General features: G+C 42.0%; 1 protein-coding gene across 1 annotated transcript in view; it reads left to right on the forward strand.

Annotated features, from left to right (window-relative positions):
- Nucleotides 1-20,802, forward strand: part of LOC133647572 (major facilitator superfamily domain-containing protein 6-like) — a 23,432-nt gene extending 2,630 nt beyond the window's left edge. The window contains exons 2-7 of the mRNA XM_062043346.1: nucleotides 1,548-2,955; nucleotides 7,240-7,337; nucleotides 11,289-11,450; nucleotides 11,717-11,815; nucleotides 14,167-14,456; nucleotides 19,786-20,802. Of these exons, the coding sequence (XP_061899330.1) occupies nucleotides 1,550-2,955; nucleotides 7,240-7,337; nucleotides 11,289-11,450; nucleotides 11,717-11,815; nucleotides 14,167-14,456; nucleotides 19,786-19,959 (2,229 nt within the window). The 5' untranslated portion in view covers nucleotides 1,548-1,549 and the 3' untranslated portion in view covers nucleotides 19,960-20,802. The remainder of the gene's footprint in view (nucleotides 1-1,547; nucleotides 2,956-7,239; nucleotides 7,338-11,288; nucleotides 11,451-11,716; nucleotides 11,816-14,166; nucleotides 14,457-19,785) is intronic.
- Nucleotides 20,803-22,500: the final 1,698 nt, after the last annotated feature.

The following is a 22,500-nucleotide window of genomic DNA, read 5'->3' on the forward strand; positions in this document are numbered from 1 at the left end:
CCAGCAACTTGAGGGTTGCAGGTTCGATCCCCGCTTCCGCCATCCTAGTCACTGCTGTTGTGTTCTTGGGCAAGACACTTTACCCACCTGCTCCCAGTGCCACCCACACTGGTTTAAATGGAACTTAGATATTGGGTTTCACTATGTAAAGCGCTTTGAGTCACTAGAGAAAAAGCGCTATATAAATATAATTCACTTCACTTCACTTCATATAATATACTGAAAATATGGTCTGAATTCAAGAACATTTGAAAAAGTATACTCAATTTATTATTACTCTTGAGAGCTTTTTGCAGTCCAAGGAGTCACAGGAAGACATTGTGACAGCAATAGGTGGCAAAATGGTCACAATTATTAAATGTGTTGGCGAAAGAGTGATTTTTGTTTCCTCGCCTCAATCTTTTTTACATTGTTTGAATCAAAAGTTGGCAGAGCCTGAACGACCACCTCTGTGTGTCGCCATTTCCACGTCAACGTCAGTCTTCATACATCTCATCGTGCATAATCGAGCTTAATACATGAGGTGATACAGTGTTTCCTATAAACTGACAAGATACCTGTGGCGGTGGGGGCGTGGCTATGGGCGTGGTCACCATGACATCATCGAGTAATTTGCATAATTTACTACAATATGATTTCCTCTAAAAAGGCTCAAAAAATGTATACTTACTAATTAATAATAACAGTTTTGTTTTAAACGTCCATCCATCCATCCATTTTACAATATAATTACAACACTTTATGTACATATTTATATACAGATTTGAACAATAAGTTATTCACTGAAATATATTTATTAATTGTGGTTCGTACAAAAAATATATCTTATAAAATATAAAAGCTAAAATGTCTCTTAAAGCTCTGCCCCTTTAATTAGTGCATACTAAATAATTTAATTTTAGCCTACTACTACAACCATATTATTTACCAGCAACATAAAGTGAAACAGAGGCAGAGGTGTCCTGCCACAGTCAGTAACAAATAAACAGAAAACAGCAGTGGTGGTAGATAGACACAAAGCTTCATCAAACATCTGATCCACTGAACAAAGAGCTCCAAAAATCTTGAACTTACACTTCTCTTTTGTAAAGTAAATCTGAACAGCCGATATGGGCATCTACATCAACTATATGATTTGCCTGGGAAGCTGGAACAAAAAAATAAAATAAATAAATAAATATCTATTTGTGGCGGCCTTTATTCTTTCGTGGCGGGCCGCCACAAATAAATGAATGTGTGGGGAAAAACTGTGATAGAAAAAAGGTAAAACTATGATATATCTGTTTGTGGCAGCATCATCCAAAGTTGAATAGACATCCTGTCGTTTCAATGTTATGTTTGAGTTGCTCAACGTCAGGACCTAATTCAAAACATTCTCAACGTTGTTTTAATGTCTTGTGCCTCATAGAAGTAGAGTCTCAAAAACACGTCCCATTGCTTGACGATTGGCCAGTAAATGCCTCTCAAATTCAACACACTGACTCATTTTCAAGTGTTAGTGAATCATGGTTGCTCTGGGAATTTCAAGGTCTCTTAATTGTTTCCAGATATGCCAGCTGACGACAAGGTTGCCATCCTGACAGACGATGAGGAGAAGCCAAAGAACAAGCATGCAATGGCGGAAGCCTTCGCCTCACTGTCGCTGCAACAGAGGAGTGCTCCGTCCACGCCCTCCGCCGCCGAACTGTCCGAGCCGCCCGAGCCGCCCGCGGACTCGCCGCCTGACTCTCTCAACTGTTGCCAGAGGATGTGCCTGCGAATCAACAGTCACCTCCTCATCTCTAAAATCTTCTACTTCTTCTTCTACGCCGCTTATGGCTCACTGCACCCGCTGCTTGCCGTCTACTATAAGCAGCTGGGAATGTCCGCCAGTCGCAGCGGCCTCCTGGTCGGCATCCGTTACTTCATAGAATTCTGCAGCGCTCCTTTCTGGGGCGTGGTGGCGGACCGCTTTAAGAAGGGGAAGGCGGTGCTGCTGTTCTCGGTTTTCTGCTGGTTGGTGTTCAACTGCGGCATTGGCTTTGTGAAGCCGGCTGACATGAAATGTGTGGAGAAGGGAGCTGATGTGACTGTGACGCCCACCGTTACCACTCCAGGAAACTTCACGCTGGACAACAACTCCACTATCCGGGTTCGCCGCAGCTGGCTTCCCGAGTTCCCGATCTCCGTATTCCAAAGAAGCATCAATGACACATCGCTCTCTATTAACACCACCGACAGCACCACAACAACCACTGTCCCCGCTCCCACCGGTACCAAGGAGTACCAGATAATCTACGACAACGTCCAAGTGGAGAACATTTTCCTGATTATTCTGCTTGTCATCATCGTTGGCGAGTTTTTCAGCGCTCCGGCTGTCACCATTGTGGACACGGTCACACTGCAGTACTTGGGCAAGGCCCGCGACCGCTACGGGTTGCAGAGGATGTGGGGTTCTCTGGGCTGGGGACTCGCCATGCTGCTGGTGGGCATTTGGATCGACCACACGCACATCTCCGTGGTCATCGACAGCGTTGGCTGCATCGTGCCCGACTTCCGCCTCCGCAACTATCAGATTGCCTTCATCGTCTTCGGCGTGCTGATGGGTGCAGCTTTCGTAGTCGCCACACAGTTCTATTTTGAAAAAGGCGGGGACTATCTGCGAGAGGTTCCCGAGGGCGCGGCAGAGGGAACACCCGAGGTGGACCCGACCACCATCAGCACCGACGTCAGTCAGGAGTTCCACTACAGTGACCTTCTAAGGCTGTTGTGCAGCGTGCGCTACAGTTCGGTTCTATTTGTGGCGTGGTTCATGGGTTTCGGCTACGGCTTTGTCTTCAGCTTCTTGTACTGGCACCTGGAGGACCTGCAAGGCACATACACGCTGTTCGGCGTCTGCTCCGTCTTGAGTCACGCCTCGGAGCTTGCCGCCTACTTCACCAGTCACAAGTTCATTGAGCTGGTGGGACACATCAGGTGAGATCTTTTAACATATTGCAACATACTGCTCCTTTATTTAAACCAGTCTAGAAGACCATTGTCAATTAACAGATGTATTGCAACAATGTAGGTTAGGGTTGCGCGATATAGACGATATACGGTATAAATAATATACATAGCTTTTAATATTATTGTCATATTGTAGGGGTGTAACAGTACGTGTATTTGTATTGAACCGTTTCGGTACGGGGGTTCGGTTCGGAGGTGTACCGAACGAGTACACATGCTAGCAGCGACCGGGCTAGGACAACATGTAAAAGCCAGAGCTGGAAGACCCTCCTGCCTCGGTAAGATCTCCCGTTTGGGAACACTTTGGCTGCGCGATACAACAATGGAGGACGGAGGTTTGCCGACATTGTTCAGCAGCTGCTTCTGACAACACGTCAAACATGTGTTGCACCTTTCCTGCTTCCGGCTCCCAGACCGTAGTCGAGGAGCGCAGGGGAGACACTCCTCCAGGGCCGATGTATTCTCGGGGGCAACACCCTTCACTCTACCCGGCAGTGGGTCTCCACAGCTCCGGACTTCGGAAATGACTAGTTGCAAATCGTGGCCTTATTGAGGTCTTGCACACAGCCAATCCAACAAAACACTAGCCACTCCCCGCACTCACGCTACCGCTCCCTCACCCTCGCTCGCCCACACACTCACCTCACATGCTGTCACATATTAAAGGGCCACACACACACATACGCTACTCTCATAACACATGCTAACCCATTTGAAGCGTCACCACCGCGTTCAAGCAGCCTCTCCTCGGCGAGTCAGGCAGGGCTAAAGCAATAACAAACGTTTTTATAGCAGCAGATATAAGTCCATATTGCATTAAAAACTAGATTTTGACCCACTTCTATGGTGGAAGAACAATAAGCCCATATATCCTCTTACTGCCAAGTTAGCCAGGCTGGGGGGGAAAGAAAAGTTAATCTGAGGCTGACATGACTTGAAACTGTTTAATGTTGCACTTTTTATATGTAGAAGAAAAGTTTTGTAATGTTATTTAATCTGAGCTACAACTTGAGGCAGTTTAATGTTGATTAACGTGGACTCCGACTTAAACAAGTTGAAAAACTTATTGGGGTGTTACCATTTAGTGGTCAATTGTACGGAATATGTACTGTACTGTGCAATCTACTAATAAAAGTCTCAATCAATCAATCAAAAAAATCACTTTATATGTAGAAAGGTTTTGTTAAGAAACCATTCTGAGTCTTATCTTATTTAGTTTTTATTTGATATATGTTGACCACATTAACCCTGGCAATGGACCCTGTGTGTGCATATGTATGTTATGCCATTGTTTACAAATTTGGTAAATAAATAACCAAAAAATGTATATTTTGTTGTTTTCTTACTGTACCGAAAATGAACCGAACCGTGACCTCTAAACCGAGGTACGTACCGAACCGAAATTTTTGTGTACGGTTACACCCCTATTATATTGTAATAATGCATGTTGATGGCTCATTCTAGCTGTGTCCCACAAGTTTGACGGCGACAAGCGAACAAACGCGTCCTCAACGCAATGTAGCATTCTTGTTAGAGGCTAATGTCACTCCACTGTGCAAAGCGGTTTCCAAGTCAGTGATCCTCGCCTCCATGACGGCAAATAAATTACGTCTCTTGGGGCGGCGTGGGTTCCTTGAGGGTTCCAGGTTTGATCCCCGCTTTCGCCATCCTAGTCACAGTCATTGTGTTCTTTACCCACCTGCTCCCAGTGCCACCCACACTGGCTTAAATCATACTTGCCAACCTTCAGACCTCCGATACCGGGAGGTGGGGGTGGGGGGGGGGGGTGGGGGGGGGAGGCGTTGTCGGGGTGGGGGGGCATGGTTAATAGGGGAGTAGTATATTTACAGCTAGAATTCACCAACTCAAGTATTTCATATATGAAATACTTGACTTTCAGGGAATATATATATATATTTTATTATACATATAAATAAAATAAATACTTGAATTTCAGTGGCTGTCCAGTAGATGGCAGTATTGTCCTGTTTAACTTCTCCGTTCATGAATGAGTATATCATTTCGGCCACCGTGTTCAACGGAGAAGTCTGTTCTACAAAATGTACAGGCAACATAATTACGTACCCCTTCCCCTTCGAACTGTCCTGGATGAACTGAAATTCTTGTTTCCATTCGTTTTGGAACTTGCAAGCGTATTTCTTCATCTTGCTCGTCGACGGCGTCGCCATGTCTGTAACTTCCTCGTTCTTCTGCTTGGTCTCCTTGTTGTGTGCGCAGTTGTGCACTCTACTCTCTAAAAGCCGTAGATGTTATGACGTCATTGGGCAGGCAAGCTGTTTATATTGTGGGAAAGCGGACGTGAGAACAGGCTGTCCCCACTCAGGTCCGCATTGAGCTGGAGGGGGCGTGGCCTCCAGCTCCGGCTGAATACCGGGAGTTTGTCGGGAGAAAATTTCTGCCGGGAGGTTATCGGGAGAGGCGCTGAATACCGGGAGTCTCCCGGTAAAACCGGGAGGGTTGGCAAGTATGGCTTAAATGGAACTTAGCTAATGAGTTTCACTATGTAAAGCTCTTTGAGTCACTAGAGAAAAGCGCTATGTAAATATAATTCACTTCACAAGTATCATTATTACTGGAGGACGAGGAATAGCTGAAAATGCTACACAACACACAGTAGGAGGACACCCTAACCGCTAAGCGAGAGCTTATAAATAAAGGTGGGCGGATCAATACAAATATCGACAGTAATGATACCAGGTACTGTATTTTTCGGAGTATAAGTCACTCCGGAGTATAAGTCGCACCGGCCGAAAATGCATAATAAAGAAGGAAAAAATATATATATAAGTCGCATTTTTAGGGGAAATGTATTTGATAAAAGCCAACACCAAGAATAGACATTTGAAAGGCAATTTAAAATAAATAAAGAATAGTGAACAACAGGCTGAATAAGTGTACGTTATTTGAGGCATAAATAACCAACTGAGAAGGTGCCTGGTATGTTAACGTAACATATTATGGTAAGAGTCATTCAAATAACTATAACATATAGAACATGCTACACGTTTACCAAACAATCTGTCACTCCTAATCGCTAAATCCCATGAAATCTTATACGTCTAGTCTCTTACGTGAATGATCTAAATAATATTATTTGATATTTTACGCTAATGTGTTAAGAATTTCACACATAAGTCGCTCCTGAGTATAAGTCGCACAAAAAAACTGCGACTTATAGTCCGAAAAATACGGTAGTATAGTATCATGTCAATACCACAATGGTTAAATCGATATTTTTCGCTATCAAAAATGATTTTGTCATTTTCTGTTAATGTTTACAAACTCGGGTAATATGTTGCTGGACAAAGGAGGTATTTAAGGTAAAAAATAAATCATTTTAAATCCAATAGTAGGAAGTAATAATAAAAAAATATTGATATTGTTACCTACTCAGTGGCCTAGTGGTTAGAGTGCCCGCCCTGAGATCGGCAGGTCGTGAGTTCAAACCCCAGCCGAGTCGTACCAAAGACTATACAAATGGGAGCCATTACCTCCCTGCTTGGCACTCAGCATCAAGGTTTGGAATTGGGGGTTGAATCACCAAAAATGATTCCCGGGCATGGCCACCGCTGCTGCCCACTGCTCCCCTCACCTCCCAGGGGGTGAACAAGGGGATGGGTCAAATGCAGAGGACACATTTCACCACATCTAGTGTGTGTGTGACAATCATTGATACTTTAACTTTCGATGGCATGTCCGCAAGGCTAACTAGTTGCCATCTATCCATGTTATTTGCACTAATTAAAGAGCTTTATTATTTACATTTATATTTGTGTTTCACGCTTAAAGTTACTGTTTTGCATACGGCCCACGGGAACATGTTTGCTCGGCTTTTTTGCCCTTGTATTGCAAGTGTATTAGTGATGTAAAACGTGACTGTATAATTAGTTAAGTTGCGCCCGGGGTGCACAACTCGACAAGAATGCATAGCTTGACAAGAATAAGTCAAATGTTAACGATTTAACTCTCAAACTTGCCTAACTCAGGCTCTGTTCCGCTATTTCAAAGGTCACACCTACATGTCACGGGTGTGTGAACATGTACAGAATGTGACTGCAAACACGTTGTGTGTGTGTTCTGAGCAAAGGCAATGATTCAGTCCGTTTGTGAATTTGTGTTCCCAGGGTGTGTCACCTTTAGATTGCCTCGTCAGTGTCGGATGATAGCTTCAACTGTTTTGACGCACACGTCACCAATATGCTAAAAATGTGGACGTGGTCTCGCCAACAGGGTGCTGTACATTGGCCTAGCTTGCAACACGGCACGCTACCTCTACATCTCATACCTGCAGAATGCCTGGACTGTGCTGCCCATGGAGGTCCTTCAAGGTAATGTGATATGCCTTTGTGCAGAATGAATGTGGCAGAGTCTAGGACCCAGGAGAGCAGATGGCTCCAAAGCTGTGCCAGGAAGTTAAAAAGTCGAGACTATGTAAAAAGTCAGTAGGCATCAAAATGTCTACTGTCTGTTAGTGATTATTAACCATGGGGTCTGTGGAGCGCCCCCTAGGGTGTACTACTGTGTCTGTTTTGCACCCATACAAGTCATCATGAAGTTGTAATATTATTTGCGCTTAAAGGCCTACTGAAATTAGATTTTCTTATTTAAACGGGGATAGCAGGTCCATTCTATGTGTCATACTTGATCATTTCGCGATATTGCCATATTTTTGCTGAAAGGATTTAGTAGAGAACATCGACGATAAAGTTCGCAGCTTTTGGTCGCTGATAAAAAAGCCTTGCCTGTACCGGAAGTAGCGTGACGTCACAGGTTGTGGAGCTCCACACATCTGCACATTGTTTACAATCATGGCTACCAGCAGCGAGAGCGATTCGGGCCGAGAAAGCGACGATTTCCCCATTAATTTGAGCGACGATGAAAGATTTGTGGATGAGGAAAGTGAGAGTGAAGGACTAGAGGGCAGTGGAAGCGATTCAGATAGGGAAGATGCTGTGAGAGGCGGGTGGGACCTGATATTCAGCTGGGAATGACTAAAACAGTAAATAAACACAAGACATATATATACTCTATTAGCCACAACACAACCAGGCTTATATTTAATATGCCACAAATTAATCCCGCATAACAAACACCTCCCCCCTCCCGTCCATATAACCCGCCAATACAACTCAAACACCCGCACAACACACTCAATCCCACAGCCCAAAGTACCGTTCACCTCCGCAAAGTTCATACAGCACATATATTTCCCCAAAGTTACGTACGTGACATGCACATAGCGGCACGCACGTACGGGCAAGCGATCAAATGTTTGGAAGCCGCAGCTGCGTACTCACGGTAGCGCGTATCCAACTCAAAGTCCTCCTGGTAAGAGTCTCTGTTGTCCCAGTTCTCCACAAGCATGCGTATCCAACTCAAAGTCCTCCTGGTAAGAGTCTATGTTGTCCCAGTTCTCCACAGGCCAATGGTAAAGCTTCGTTCAGGAATGTAAACAATGAAACACCGGCTACGACGTCGCCGCTACGTGTTTGTGTTGCTGCAGCCGGCCGCTAATACACCGCTTCCCACCTACAGCTTTCTTCTTTGCTATCTCCATTGTTCATTAAACAAATTGCAAAAGATTCACCAACACAGATGTCCAGAATACTGTGGAATTTTGCGATGAAAACAGACGACTTAATAGCCGGCCACAATGCTGTCCCAAAATGTCCGCTACAATCCGTGACGTCACGCGCAAACGTCATCATACCGAGACGTTTTCAGCAGGATATTCCGCGGGAATTTTAAAATGTCACTTTATAAGTTAACCCGGCCGTATTGGCATGTGTTGCATTGTTAAGATTTCATCATTGATATATAAACTATCAGACTGCGTGGTCGCTAGTAGTGGCTTTCAGTAGGCCTTTAAATTGTATTGAAAATGTATTTAAAACTAAATGTTGATTAATTAATTTCAAATTATTATCTTGAATTATTTATCCATCCATCCATTTTGTACCGCTTGTCCCTTACGGGGTCGCGTGGTTTGCTGGAGATCAGCTGCATTCTTAATCAACCCATAATTGTATTGAGTACCTCATTTTTGTTGCAGCAGTTCGATATAAATTAATAACTATTTTTGTGTTGATAAACCTGACTTCAGCCTTTTTTAGAAGCTTGATGGGTTTAATGAATTGATTACCTTTACAGCATGTTGTTTTATGTTCAAATTATAAATACAGTATTTTTCAGACTATAAGTCGCTCCGGAGTATAAGTCGCAACGGCCGAAAAGGCATAATAAAGAAGGAAAAAAACATATATAAGTCGCACTGGAGTATAAGTCGCATTTTTGGGGGAAATGTATTTGATACAAGCCAACACCAAGAATAGACATTTGAAAGGCAATTTCAAATAAATAAAGAATAGTGAACAACAGGCTGAATAAGTGTACGTTATATGAGGCATAAATAACCAACTGAGAACGTGCCTGGTATGTTAAAGGCCTACTGAAATGATTTTTTTTTATTTAAACGGGAATAGCAGATCCATTCTATGTGTCATACTTGATCATTTCGCGATATTGCCATATTTTTGCTGAAAGGATTTAGTAGAGAAAATCGACGATAAAGTTCGCAGCTTTTGGTCGCTGATAAAAAAAAAGCCTTGCCTGTACCGGAAGTAGCGTGACGTCACAGGAGCTAGTATTCCTCACAATTCCCCATTGTTTACAATGGAGCGAGAGAGATTCGGACCGAGAAAGTGACGATTACCCCATTAATTTGAGCGAGGATGAAAGATTCGTAGATGAGGAACGTTACAGTGAAGGACTTGAGAGGCAGTGATGGACGTATCTTTTTTCGCTCTGACCGTAACTTAGGTACAAGCTGGCTCATTGGATTCCACACTCTCCTTTTTCTATTGTGGATCACGGATTTGTATTTTAAACCACCTCGGATACTATATCCTCTTGAAAATGAGAGTCGAGAACGCGAAATGGACATTCAGTGCCTTTTATCTCCACGACAATACATCGGCGAAATGCTTTAGCTACGAGCTAACGTGATAGCATCGTGCTTTAACTGCATATAGAAACAAAAAAAATAAACCCCTGACTGGAAGGATAGATAGAAAATCAACAATACTATTAAACCGTGGACATGTAAATACACGGTTAATGCTTTCCAGGCTGGCGAAGGTTAACAATGCTGTGCTAACGACGCCATTGAAGCTAACTTAGCAACCGGACCGCACAGAGCTATGCTAAAAACATTAGCTCTCCACCTACGCCAGCCCTCATCTGCTCATCAACACCCGTGCTCACCTGCGTTCCAGCGATCGGCAGAAGAACGAAGGACTTCACCCGATGCGTTTGGCGGCCCGGAGACGTAGGAAGTCAAGGTGAGGTCGGCGGCTAGCGTGTCTGCTTACCAACAAAGTCCTCCTGGTTGTGTTGCTGTAGTCCGCTGCTAATACACCGATCCCACCTACAACTGTCTTCTTTGCAGCCTTCATTGTTCATTAAACAAATTGCAAAAGATGTCCAGAATACTGTGGAATTATGAAATGAAAACAGAGCTTTTTGTATAGGATTCTACGGGGTACCATAACTTCCGTTACTCTGACTTCGTCACGCGCATACGTCATCATACCGCGACGTTTCAGCCGGATATTTCCCGGGAAATTTTAAATGTCACTTTATAAGTTAACCCGGCCGTATTGGCATGTGTTGCAATGTTAAGATTTCATCATTGATATATAAACTATCAGACTGCGTGGTCGGTAGTAGTGACTTTCAGTAGGCCTTTAACGTAACATATTATGGTAAGAGTCATTCAAATAACTATAACATATAGAACATGCTATACGTTTACCAAACAATCTGTCACTCCTAATCGCTAAATCCCATGAAATCTTATACGTCTAGTCTCTTACGTGAATGAGCTAAATAATATTATTTGATATTTTACGGTAATGTGTTAATCATTTCACACATAAGTCGCTCCTGAGTATAAGTCGCACCCCCGGCCAAACTATGAAAAAAACTGCGACTTATAGTCCGAAAAATACGGTACACATAAGGGAAAAGAATAACAAGTTTAAATATTGTGTGGATATCTTTAAACTGCACACAGCACTCACCATAAATTAATTGGTGTCTGTATTGGTATCGGCCGATCTCACTCATGGATGATTGGTATCAGAATCAGCAGCATAAAACCCTGATCGGAACATCCATATAGTAATATTTGAATGGACTGGTTGTCATTAATCATCATTTTACCCACAACTCCTTTGAATGGTTACAGTTAGTAACTGGTACACTTGGTTGTCTTGCAGGTGTGACGCACGCCTCTGTTTGGGCAGCTTGTATCTCCTTCTTGAGCGCTGCCGTCCCACCGGATCTAAGGACGTCGGCGCAGGGCATCCTACAGGGGCTTCACCTCGGGCTGGGCCGTGGCTGTGGGGCCATGGTTGGGGGGTTGCTGGTTGGTTACTTTGGTATGAGACTCTGATTCATTTAGCTCTTTTCCTGTGCTTCCCCCTAGCAAGAAGGTCCCAAGCTAGTGTCTACCTTTTTGTATTTTTCTTTGTCAGCTCATTGCTTGTCTCATTGACTGTCTTTTCTACACTATCATCTATTCAGGGTCACAAGTTAGCCGGAGTATATGCTATTAGATTTCATCAATGTTGGCAAGGGCCGAACGTCAGCTAGTCCGAGGGGTGTCGAGACAACTAGTAAATTTTCGCTTTTGTTTACTTTACAGGTGCTGCTGTAACATTCCGCGGGATTGGCATGGCCTCCTTGGTCATTCTCCTCATCTTCACCCTCATCCAGTGTCTGACACGCGAAATAGAGGGAAATGGTGGGTACAGCACCAGCTATCAGTGGATATTGAAGTGTGTAAATAATACTCTATGATGGACATGAAGCTTTAAAGCAGGCCTGGGCAATTATTTTGACTCGGGGGGCCAAATTTTGAGAAAAAAATGTGTCTGGGGGCTGGTATATCTATTTTTAGAAAAACTAATACAAAACCTCACAATAAAGTCTGACTGAATGCTAAAAATGTTATGACAGACCGCCTTAAAAACGGAATGGAATTTTATTTTTTTCTATGAACGATAAAACCCTGAATATTGAGAACATATGAACGTCACACCCCCTCTCCATCCACATATTTTACAATAAAGCCAAATGCAACAAAAATGCAACAAACACAGCGAAATATGAACGTGAAGGGTAAAAAAACGAAAAACATCTACAATCTCATATATGCAGTGTTTCCCACACATTCATTTATTTGTGGCGGCCCGCCACGAAAGAATTAAGGCCGCCACAAATTTTTTTAAATTTATTTTTATTTTTATTTTTAATTTTTAATTTATTTTTTTATTTTTTTGTCCATCTCCTCAGGCAAATCATATAGTTGACGTAGATGCCCATATCGGCTGTTCAGATTTACTTTACAAAAGAGAAGTGTAGGATCAAGATTTTTGGAGCTCTTTGTTCAGTGGATCAGATGTTTGATGAAGCTTTGTGTCTATCTACCACCACTACTGTTGTCTGTTTATTTGTTACTGACTGTGGCAGGACACCTCTGCCTCTGTTTCACTTTATGTTGCTGGTAAATAATATGGTTGTAGTAGTAGGCTAAAGTTGAATTATTTAGGATGCACTAATTAAAGGGGCAGAGCTTTAAGAGACATTTTAGCTTTTATATTTTCATAAGATATATTTTTTGTAAGAACCACAATTAATAAATATATTTCAGTGAATAACTTATTGTTCAAATCTGTATATAAATATGTACATAAAGTGTTGTAATTATATTGTAAAATGGATGGATGGACGTTTAAAACAAAACTGTTATTATTAATTAGTAAGTATACATTTTTTTAGCCTTTTTAGAGAAAATCATATCATTGTAGTAAATTATGAAAATTACTCGATGATGTCATGGTGACCACGCCCATAGCCACGCCCCCACCGCCACAGGTATCTTGGCAGTTTATGGGAAACACTGATATGTGACATATCACTAAGCTTTAGAACTTTCTTGTAAAAATCTCCTTCCACGTCTGTCCCTGACACCCACATTTCAGGCTCTGGAAACACTCTGTGGAAACGCTCCCCACCCACACTGCTTGGTGCCTCGTCTGACCTGCTGTGACGTAGATTACCATAGTAACTAGTAGGGTTGTACGGTATACGGGTATTGGTATAGTACCGCGATACTAATGTATCATATTCGGTACCATACGGCCTCTGACTAGTACCGGTCCGCCACACCCTAAGATTTTTTGTTAAAATAAAGCCAATAATGCAATTTTTTCTGGTCCCCTTTATTTAGAAAAGTACCAAAAAGTATCAAAATAATATTGGTATCAGGACAACACTAGTCACTAAAATATCATGCAAAAGCGCAGATTCCAACCATTGAAATATGTTGTATAGTTCAAGACTTACGGTAATTTGAAAACATCACTGCACATCATAATGGCAGCTACACTTTCCATCTTAAAGATATACACTACCGTTCAAAAGTTTGGGGTCACCCAAACAATTTTGTGGAATAGCCTTCATTTCTAAATACAAGAATAGACTGTCGAGTTTCAGATGAAAGTTCTATTTTTCTGGCCATTTTGAGCGTTTAATTGACCCCACAAATGTGATGCTCCAGAAACTCAATCTGCTCAAAGGAAGGTCAGTTTTGTAGCTTCTGTAACGAGCTAAACTGTTTTCAGATGCGTGAACATGATTGCACAAGGGTTTTCTAATCATCAATTAGCCTTCTGAGCCAATGAGCAAACACATTGTACCATTAGAACACTGGAGTGATAGTTGCTGGAAATGGGCCTCTATGCACCTATGTACCGGTAGATATTGCACCAAAAAGCAGACATTTGCAGCTAGAATAGTCATTTACCACATTAGCAATGTATAGAGTGTATTTCTTTAAAGTTAAGACTACTTTAAAGTTTTCTTCATTGAAAAGTACAGTGCTTTTCCTTCAAAAATAAGGACATTTCAATGTGACCCCAAACTTTTGAACGGTAGTGTAAAAAAAATATTTGTGAATGTCCGGCGGGCCAGATTGAAAAGCTTAACGGGCCGCATGTGGCCCCCAGGCCTTAATTTGCCCAGGTCTGCTTTAAGGAGTGCACTTTGAGTAATTTTGGTCATTTATTTTGTGTCATTTCTTGGTTTCCTAAGAGGACAAAATGCTGGCAGAGAATATCCCAGTCCCCTCAAGCCCTGTCCCTATTGCCACCATTGACTTGGTAGAGAGCCAGGGCACCAACTTCAACCTCCAGGTTGCCCCCGTTTCTCTGAAAAAGACCAAGTACCAAGAGGAACAAGAGGATGTAGCTCGACCAGCCTGGGTGCTCTCCGGCGCCCCCTGGGTCACCATCGCCTTCGCCATTGTCCAGATTAGAGAGATGCTCTCCACGGTAAAGAGTGGCCAGCTGCCGCAGGAGACTCAGCCGCTGCAGATGAACCAGGTCAGTTTCAGAAGAAGTAATCATTTAGTAGGTGTTGTGTTGCCGCATCGAAAAACGGGTGTTAGTTTTTGAGCTGTGGTTTACAGGCAGTTTCGAACATAACTTCCTAATTCCTGTGTTGATTTCAACCTTCTGACTTTACGCTTCCTCCTCTGCTATACAAGCGGTTGCTCCGTTCGTGCAGAGAGGTGAGAATAATGTAAAGTAAGGGTGTAACGGCAGGGTTTCCCACACATTCATTTATTTGTGGCGGCCCGCCACGAAAGAATTAGGTCCGCCACAAATAAAATAAAAAATGTTTTAAAAGAAATAATAAAAAAATATTTTATTTTATTTTTTATTTTTTTTTGGTCCTCTCCAGCTTCTCAGGCAAATCATATAGTTGATGTAGATGCCCATATCGGCTGTTGAGATTTACTTTACAAAAGAGAAGTGTAGGATACTTCTCTTGTTGCCTTATTTGTATTTGACTTTATTAAATGTATTTATATTAGAAACACAACATGTGTATATAACAAAGGGTGCAAAGTCTGCAGGCAGTAGGAAACACATGGTTAAGTGTAGGGAGTAAAACTGATGGCAGTCTAAAGTTCAACATTTTTGGAGCTCTTTGTTCAGTGGATCAGATGTTTGATGAAGCTCTGTGTCTATCTACCACCACTACTGTTTTCTGTTTATTTGTTACTGACTGTGGCAGGACACCTCTGCCTCTGTTTCACTTTATGTTGCTGGTAAATAATATGGTTGTAGTAGTAGGCTAAAGTTCAATTATTTAGTATGCACTAATTAAAGGGGCGGAGCTTTGAGACGTTTTAGCTTTTATATTTTATAAGATATATTTTTTGTAAGAACCACAATTAATAAATATATTTCAGTGAATAACTTATGGTTCAAATCTGTATATAAATATGTACATAAAGTGTTGTAATTATATTGTAAAATGGATGGATGGATGGACGTTTAAAACAAAACTGTTATTATTAATTAGTAAGTATACATTTTTTGAGCCTTTTTAGAGAAAATCAAATCATCGTAGTAAATTATGCAAATTATTTGATTGTCATGGTGACCACGCCCATAGCCACGCCCCCGCCACCACAGGTATCTTGGCAGTTTATGGGAAACACTGAACGGTACAATAAAATTTCGGTTCGGTACGTACCTTCATAACTTTTATGGACAGAATTTCTAGGCGCAGTCAAGGCGTTGAGGGGATCCGGTTTGGTGGCTGCAGGATTAGGTCTCTGCTTTTTGCAGATGATGTGGTCCTGATGGCTTCATCTGGCCAGGATCTTCAGCTCTCACAGGATCGGTTCGCAGCCGAGTGTGAAGCGACTGGGATGAGAATCAGCACCTCCAAATCCGAGTCCATGGTTCTCGCCCGGAAAAGGGTGGAGTGCCATCTCCGGGTTGGGGAGGAGACCCTGCCCCAAGTGGAGGAGTTCAAGTACCTCGGAGTCTTGTTCAGGAGTGAGGGAAGAGTGGATGGTGAGATCGACAGGCGGATCGGTGCGGCGTCTTCAGTAATGCGGACGCTGTATCGATCCGTTGTGGTGAAGAAGGAGCTGAGCCGGAAGGCAAAGCTCTCAATTTACCGGTCGATCTACGTTCCCATCCTCACCTATGGTCATGAGCTTTGGGTTGTGACCGAAAGGACAAGATCACGGGTACAAGCGGCCGAAATGAGTTTCCTCCGCCGGGTGGCGGGTCTCTCCCTTAGAGATAGGGTGAGAAGCTCTGCCATCCGGAAGGAGCTCAAAGTAAAGCCACTGCTCCTCCACATGGAGAGGAGCCAGATGAGGTGGTTCGGGCATCTGGTCAGGATGCCACCCGAACGCCTCCCTGGGGAGGTGTTTAGGGCACGTCCGACCGGTAGGAGGCCACGGGGAAGACCCAGGACACGTTGGGAAGACTATGTCTCCCGGCTGGCCTGGGAACGCCTCAGGATACACCGGGAGGAGCTGGACGAAGTGGCTGGGGAGAGGGAAGTCTGGGCTTCCCTGCTTAGGCTGCTGCCCCCGCGACCCGACCTCGGATAAGCGGAAGACGATGGATGGATGGATGGACGTACCTCGGTTTAGAGGTCACGGTTCGGTTCATTTTCGGTACAGTAAGAAAACAACAAAATATACATTTTATGGTTATTTATTTACCTAAATTTGTAAACAATGGCTTTATCCTTTTAACACTGCTTTAAAATAGCTGTGTGTGTGATGGATGTGAGCCACCACTAGGCTGATCAGTGCAACAGCAGGCAGTTGTGAATGCTAAGCATAACAATAACATACATATACACACAGGGTCCATTGCCAGGGTTAATGCGGTCAACATATATCAAATAAAAACTAAATAAGATAAGGCTCAGAATTGGTTTCTTAACAAAACATTTCTACGTGTAAAGTGCAACATTTCCACATATAAAGTGCAACATTAAACTGATTCAAGTTGTTGCTCAGATTAAATACAATGACAAAACTTTTCTTCTACATATAAAAAGTGCAACATTAAACAGTTTCAAGTCAACTCAGCCTCAGATTAACTTTTATTTCCCCCCCAGCTTTTAACCCTGGTGACTTTCACTCAATTTTCATGTTTTTTGCCAGAAAAATCAGTTTATCCACATTGTCGGCAGAAATAGCAGACCTGCCTGCAGTTAAAATGTCTCCAGCTGTGGAAAACACCCTTTCACCGGGCACGGAGGTAGCAGGTATGGCGAGGTAGTGCCTGGCTAACTTGGCAGTAAGAGGATATATGGGCTCATTGTTCTTCCACCATAGAAGCGGGTCAAAATCTAGTTTTTAATGCAATATGGACTTAAATCTGCTGTTATAAAAACATTTGTTATTGCTTTAGCCCTGCCTGACTCGCCGAGGAGAGGCTGCTTGAATGCGGTGGGAGCTGTGTTTGTTCGTCTTTCTCTTCGTTGAAGCGATGTTATCCACTGTTGTATCGCACCGCAAAGCCCAAATGTTCCCAAACGGGAGATCTTAACGACGCAGGAGGGTCTTCCAGCTCTGGCTTTTGCATGTTGTAGTAGCCCGGTCGTTGCTAGCATGCTGTGTGTTGTGCCTAAGTGTGCATTGTTTACACAACGTGCGGTGCGCTACTTAATATGTCCGTGTGGAAACTTGTTCGGTACACCTCCGAACCGAACCGAATCCCCCGTACCGAAACGGTTCAAAACAAATACACGTACCGTTACACCCTTAAAGGCCTACTGAAATGATTTTTTTTATTTAAACGGGAATAGCAGATCCATTCTATGTGTCATACTTGATCATTTCGCGATATTGCCATATTTTTGCTGAAAGGATTTAGTAGAGAAAATCGACGATAAAGTTCGCAACTTTTGCTCGCTGATAAAAAAAAGCCTTGCCTGTACCGGAAGTAGCGTGACGTCACAGGAGCTAGTATTCCTCACAATTCCCCGTTGTTTACAATGGAGCGAGAGAGATTCGGACTGAGAAAGTGACGATTACCCCATTAATTTGAGCGAGGATGAAAGATTCGTAGATGAGGAACGTTACAGTGAAGGACTTGAGAGGCAGTGATGGACGTATCTTTTTTCGCTCTGACCGTAACTTAGGTACAAGCTGGCTCATTGGATTCCACACTCTCCTTTTTCTATTGTGGATCACGGATTTGTATTTTAAACCACCTCGGATACTATATCCTCTTGAAAATGAGAGTCGAGAACGCGAAATGGACATTCAGTGCCTTTTATCTCCACGACAATACATCGGCGAAATGCTTTAGCTACGAGCTAACGTGATAGCATCGTGCTTTAACTGCATATAGAAACAAAAAAATAAAGGATAGAAGGAAGGATAGATAGAAAATCAACAATACTATTAAACCGTGGACATGTAAATACACGGTTAATGCTTCCCAGGCTGGCGAAGGTTAACAATGCTGTGCTAACGATGCCATTGAAGCTAACTTAGCAACTTAGCAACGGGACCTCACAGAGCTATGCGAAAAACATTAGCTCTCCACCTACGCCAGCCAGCCCTCATCTACTCATCAACACCCGTGCTCACCTGCGTTCCAGCGATCGGCAGAAGGACGAAGGACTTCACCCGATGCGTTTGGCGGCCCGGAGACGTAGGAAGTCAAGGTGAGGTCGGCGGCTAGCGCGGCTAGCGCTCCAACAAAGTCCTCCTGGTTGTGTTGCTGTAGTCCGCTGCTAATACACCGATCCCACCTACAACTGTCTTCTTTGCAGCCTTCATTGTTCATTAAACAAATTGCAAAAGATGTCCAAAATACTGTGGAATTATGAAATGAAAACAGAGCTTTTTGTATAGGATTCTACGGGTACCATAATTTCCGTTACTCTGACTTCGTCACGCGCATACGTCATACCGCGACGTTTCAGCCGGATATTTCCCGGGAAGTTTTAAAAGTCACTTTATAAGTTAACCCGGCCGTATTGGCATGTGTTGCAATGTTAAGATTTCATCATTGATATATAAACTATCAGACTGCGTGGTCGGTAGTAGTAGGTTTCAGTAGGCCTTTAATGGAAAGGTACCACATGTGCCTACAATATGTGAATTAGGGTGTGTATCTGCATACTCATAAACTCAAAGTCTGCTGATTTTTTCAGTTTTTTTGGGGGGGATGACACCGAAGCCACAAACATTTAATAATAATAATAATAAAAGATTTTATTTGTAAAAAAAAACAAAAAACACTTTACATTGCGTAAACAACCTCGAAGTGCTAAATAAAACAAAAAATAAAAGGATAATAAAAAATTTAAAAAAATAAAAACTAGAACAGCCAAATAGTTAAAACTGGTATGCATACATCTAAAAAAAAAAAAGGCTTTTTTTTAAAAAGAAGGGTTTTTAAGCCTTTTTTAAACGCATCCACAGTCTGTGGTGCCCTCAGGTGGTCAGGGAGAGCGTTCCACAGACTGGGAGCGGCGGAGCAGAAAGCCCGGTCTCCCATTGTTCGTAGCTTTGTCCTCGGAGGTTGGAGGAGGTTAGCCTGTCCGGAGCGGAGGTGTCGTGGGGAGGATTCGGGGGTGAGTAGTTCTTTGAGGTAGAGGGGGGGCATTTCCATGGAGGCACTGGTGGGTTAGTAGCGAGACTTTGAATTCAAGCCTGAGTGGAACAGGAAGCCAGTGAAGGGATTTGAGAGTTGGTGTGATATGGTCGTATTTCCGCACTCTCATCAGGATCCTAGCAGCACTATTCTGTACGTATTGTAGCTTCTGGATGTTCTTGCTGGGGATCCCGACAAGAAGTGCATTTGTTAGCTTCAGCTTGTGTCCACACCTTTATGATGGCGTATGTCAATTGTTTGTTCTCTTTATCGTCAGGTTCCTGATGACCAAGCAACACACAGAGACCAGGGCGATTGTGGCGCCACACCCGCCCCCGGACTGCCAACACAACAAAGCCCCGCCTCCCCAAAGCCTACAAACTGCAACAAAGACCACAGGCAGATGGAGTCACAAGTAGGCGATGTGGCACCGAAAGTACTTGTTGACTGAGCGGAATTACAGTATCTCAACTTCCTGTCGCGTCAGTCCACCCTTTGTGACTGTTAAGCCCTCCTGTTGATAACAAGTGCCTCTTTGGTAAAAGTGTATAAAGTGATGTAAATTAAGTTGAATTTAAGTTAAATCTATTTTTGTTCTTTTTCTGAACTATAGAAAGAATGTTAATGAAGTGTAAAAAAAAAAAAAAAAGTGTTAATGACTGCTTACAGAGCGAGAAGATTCACAACCATGAAGTACAAACCAATACAACTAGAAACCATAAGATAACTTTGCAAAAAAATACTAAAAAACTAAAAAAGCACGGTGAAAAAATTAGGAATAAGAAGTTTGACGAGGCCAAAAGGCCAGCTAGGATGGAGTAACCTATTACCTACGATAATAAAAAGCTATAACACCAGGATCGGGATCTAACCAGAAAAGGAATAATTAATTAAAAGCAAACAACACTACAGTCAGACATATTTTGTGTTCCAAATTGTGCACTTTTCACACTTACATTTTGCATCTGAGTGCATAAATGCGTAGACACTGAGAAGTATGGCAAAATGTATGTGGCAGATCAAAAGAGACTCAAGTGTTCATCAGAATGAAAAAGTATAAAAGAAAAACTGGCAAACTTGCCAACATATAACGTATTTTTCGGAGTATAAGTCGCTCCGGAGTATAAGTCGCACCGGCCGAAAATGCATAATAAAGAAGGGAAAAAAATAGAGATGTCCGATATCGGTCTGCCGATATTATCGGCCGATAAATGCGTTAAGATGTAATATCGGAAATTATCGGTATCGTTTTTTTTATTATCAGTATCGTTTTTTTATTTTTTATTTTTTATTTTTTGTATTAAATCCACATAAAAAACACAAGATACACTTACAATTAGTGCACCAACCCAAAAAACCTCCCTCCCCCCATTTACACTCATTCACACTCATTCACACAAAAGGGTTTTTCTGTTATTAATATTCTGGTTCCTACATTATATATCAATATATATCAATACAGTCTGCAAGGGATACAGTCCGTAAGCACACATGATTGTGCGTGCTGCTGGTCCACTAATAATACTAACCTTTAACAGTTAATTTGACAAATTTTCATTAATTACTAGTTTCTATGTAACTGTTTTTATATTGTTTTACTTTCTTTTTTATTCAAGAAAATGTTTTTAATTTATTTATCTTATTTTATTTGATTCATTTTTTTAAAAAGTACCTTATCTTCACCATACCTGGTCGTCCAAATTAGGCATAATAATGTGTTAATTCCACGACTGTATATATCGGTTGGTATCGGTATCAGTTGATATCGGTATCGGTAATTAAAGAGTTGGACAATATCGGCATATCGGATATCGGCAAAAAGCCATTATCGGACATCCCTAAAAAAAAACATAAGTCGCACTGGAGTATAAGTCGCATTTTTAGGGGAAATGTATTTGACAAAAGCCAACACCAAGAATAGACATTTGACAGGCAATTTAAAATAAATAAAGTATAGTGAACCACAGGCTGAATAAGTGTACGTTATATGAGGCATAAATAACCAACTGAGAACGTGCCTGGTATGTTAACGTAACATATTATGGTAAGAGTCATTCAAATAACTATAACATATAGAACATGCTATACGTTTACCAAACAATCTGTCACTCCTAATCGCTAAATCCCATGAAATCTTATACGTCTAGTCTCTTACGTGAATGAGATAAATAATATTATTTGATATTTTACGGTAATGTGTTAATCATTTCACACATAAGTCGCTCCTGAGTATAAGTCGCACCCCTGGCCAAACTATGCAAAAAAACTGTGACTTATAGTCCGAAAAATACGGTATGCATTTTTGCACTCCAAACGTGTTAACATTATTGGAAGGTTGAAGAAGACAAAGCGGATAAATATTTTGATAGTGAGTTCTATGAAATGCACAAAGACAGTAATGTATTTGGGACAGCACTACACTGTCAACGTTTGTGCCCTTTGGAACTTATTCTGAAGTACATGTTAGGGCTATAAATTGGAAGTGCACAATTTGCAACACAGCCCATGTTTAAATATAGCACACTTAGGTTTGTAGTTTGTACAATCCTGCATCTCCTTGCTGCAGCCACTGCCGGGGTCTTGCTCGCCAGCTGATTTTAAGTAACTTAAAGGGTGAAAGAATATTTGCTTAAGCGCGTCAGTATTTTTATAATTGTTCAATTCTATCATGATGGTACGGAGCCCCTAAAGGGACATGGGGGAATTTTTTTTTTTTATAATTTTTTTTTTTTTTTTTTTAGACATGTATCTTGTGCGCACAGAAACTTTTTATAAAGTACAATTTAATTTGATTTTTTTTTTTTTTTTTTAGACATGCGCACGAGAAACTATCTAGTGCGCACGATTTATGTCTAAAAATAAAAAATAAAATAATTTTTTATTTTTTTTTATAAAGTTATAAAAAAAAAATTATAATTTTTTTGTTTTTGTTTTTTTAGACATGTATCTCGTGCGCACGAGAAACTTTTTATAAAGTTATTAAAAAAAAAAA

The sequence above is a fragment of the Entelurus aequoreus genome, linkage group LG01, assembly GCF_033978785.1.
Source record: "Entelurus aequoreus isolate RoL-2023_Sb linkage group LG01, RoL_Eaeq_v1.1, whole genome shotgun sequence".
Classification (NCBI taxonomy): Eukaryota; Metazoa; Chordata; class Actinopteri; order Syngnathiformes; family Syngnathidae; genus Entelurus; species Entelurus aequoreus.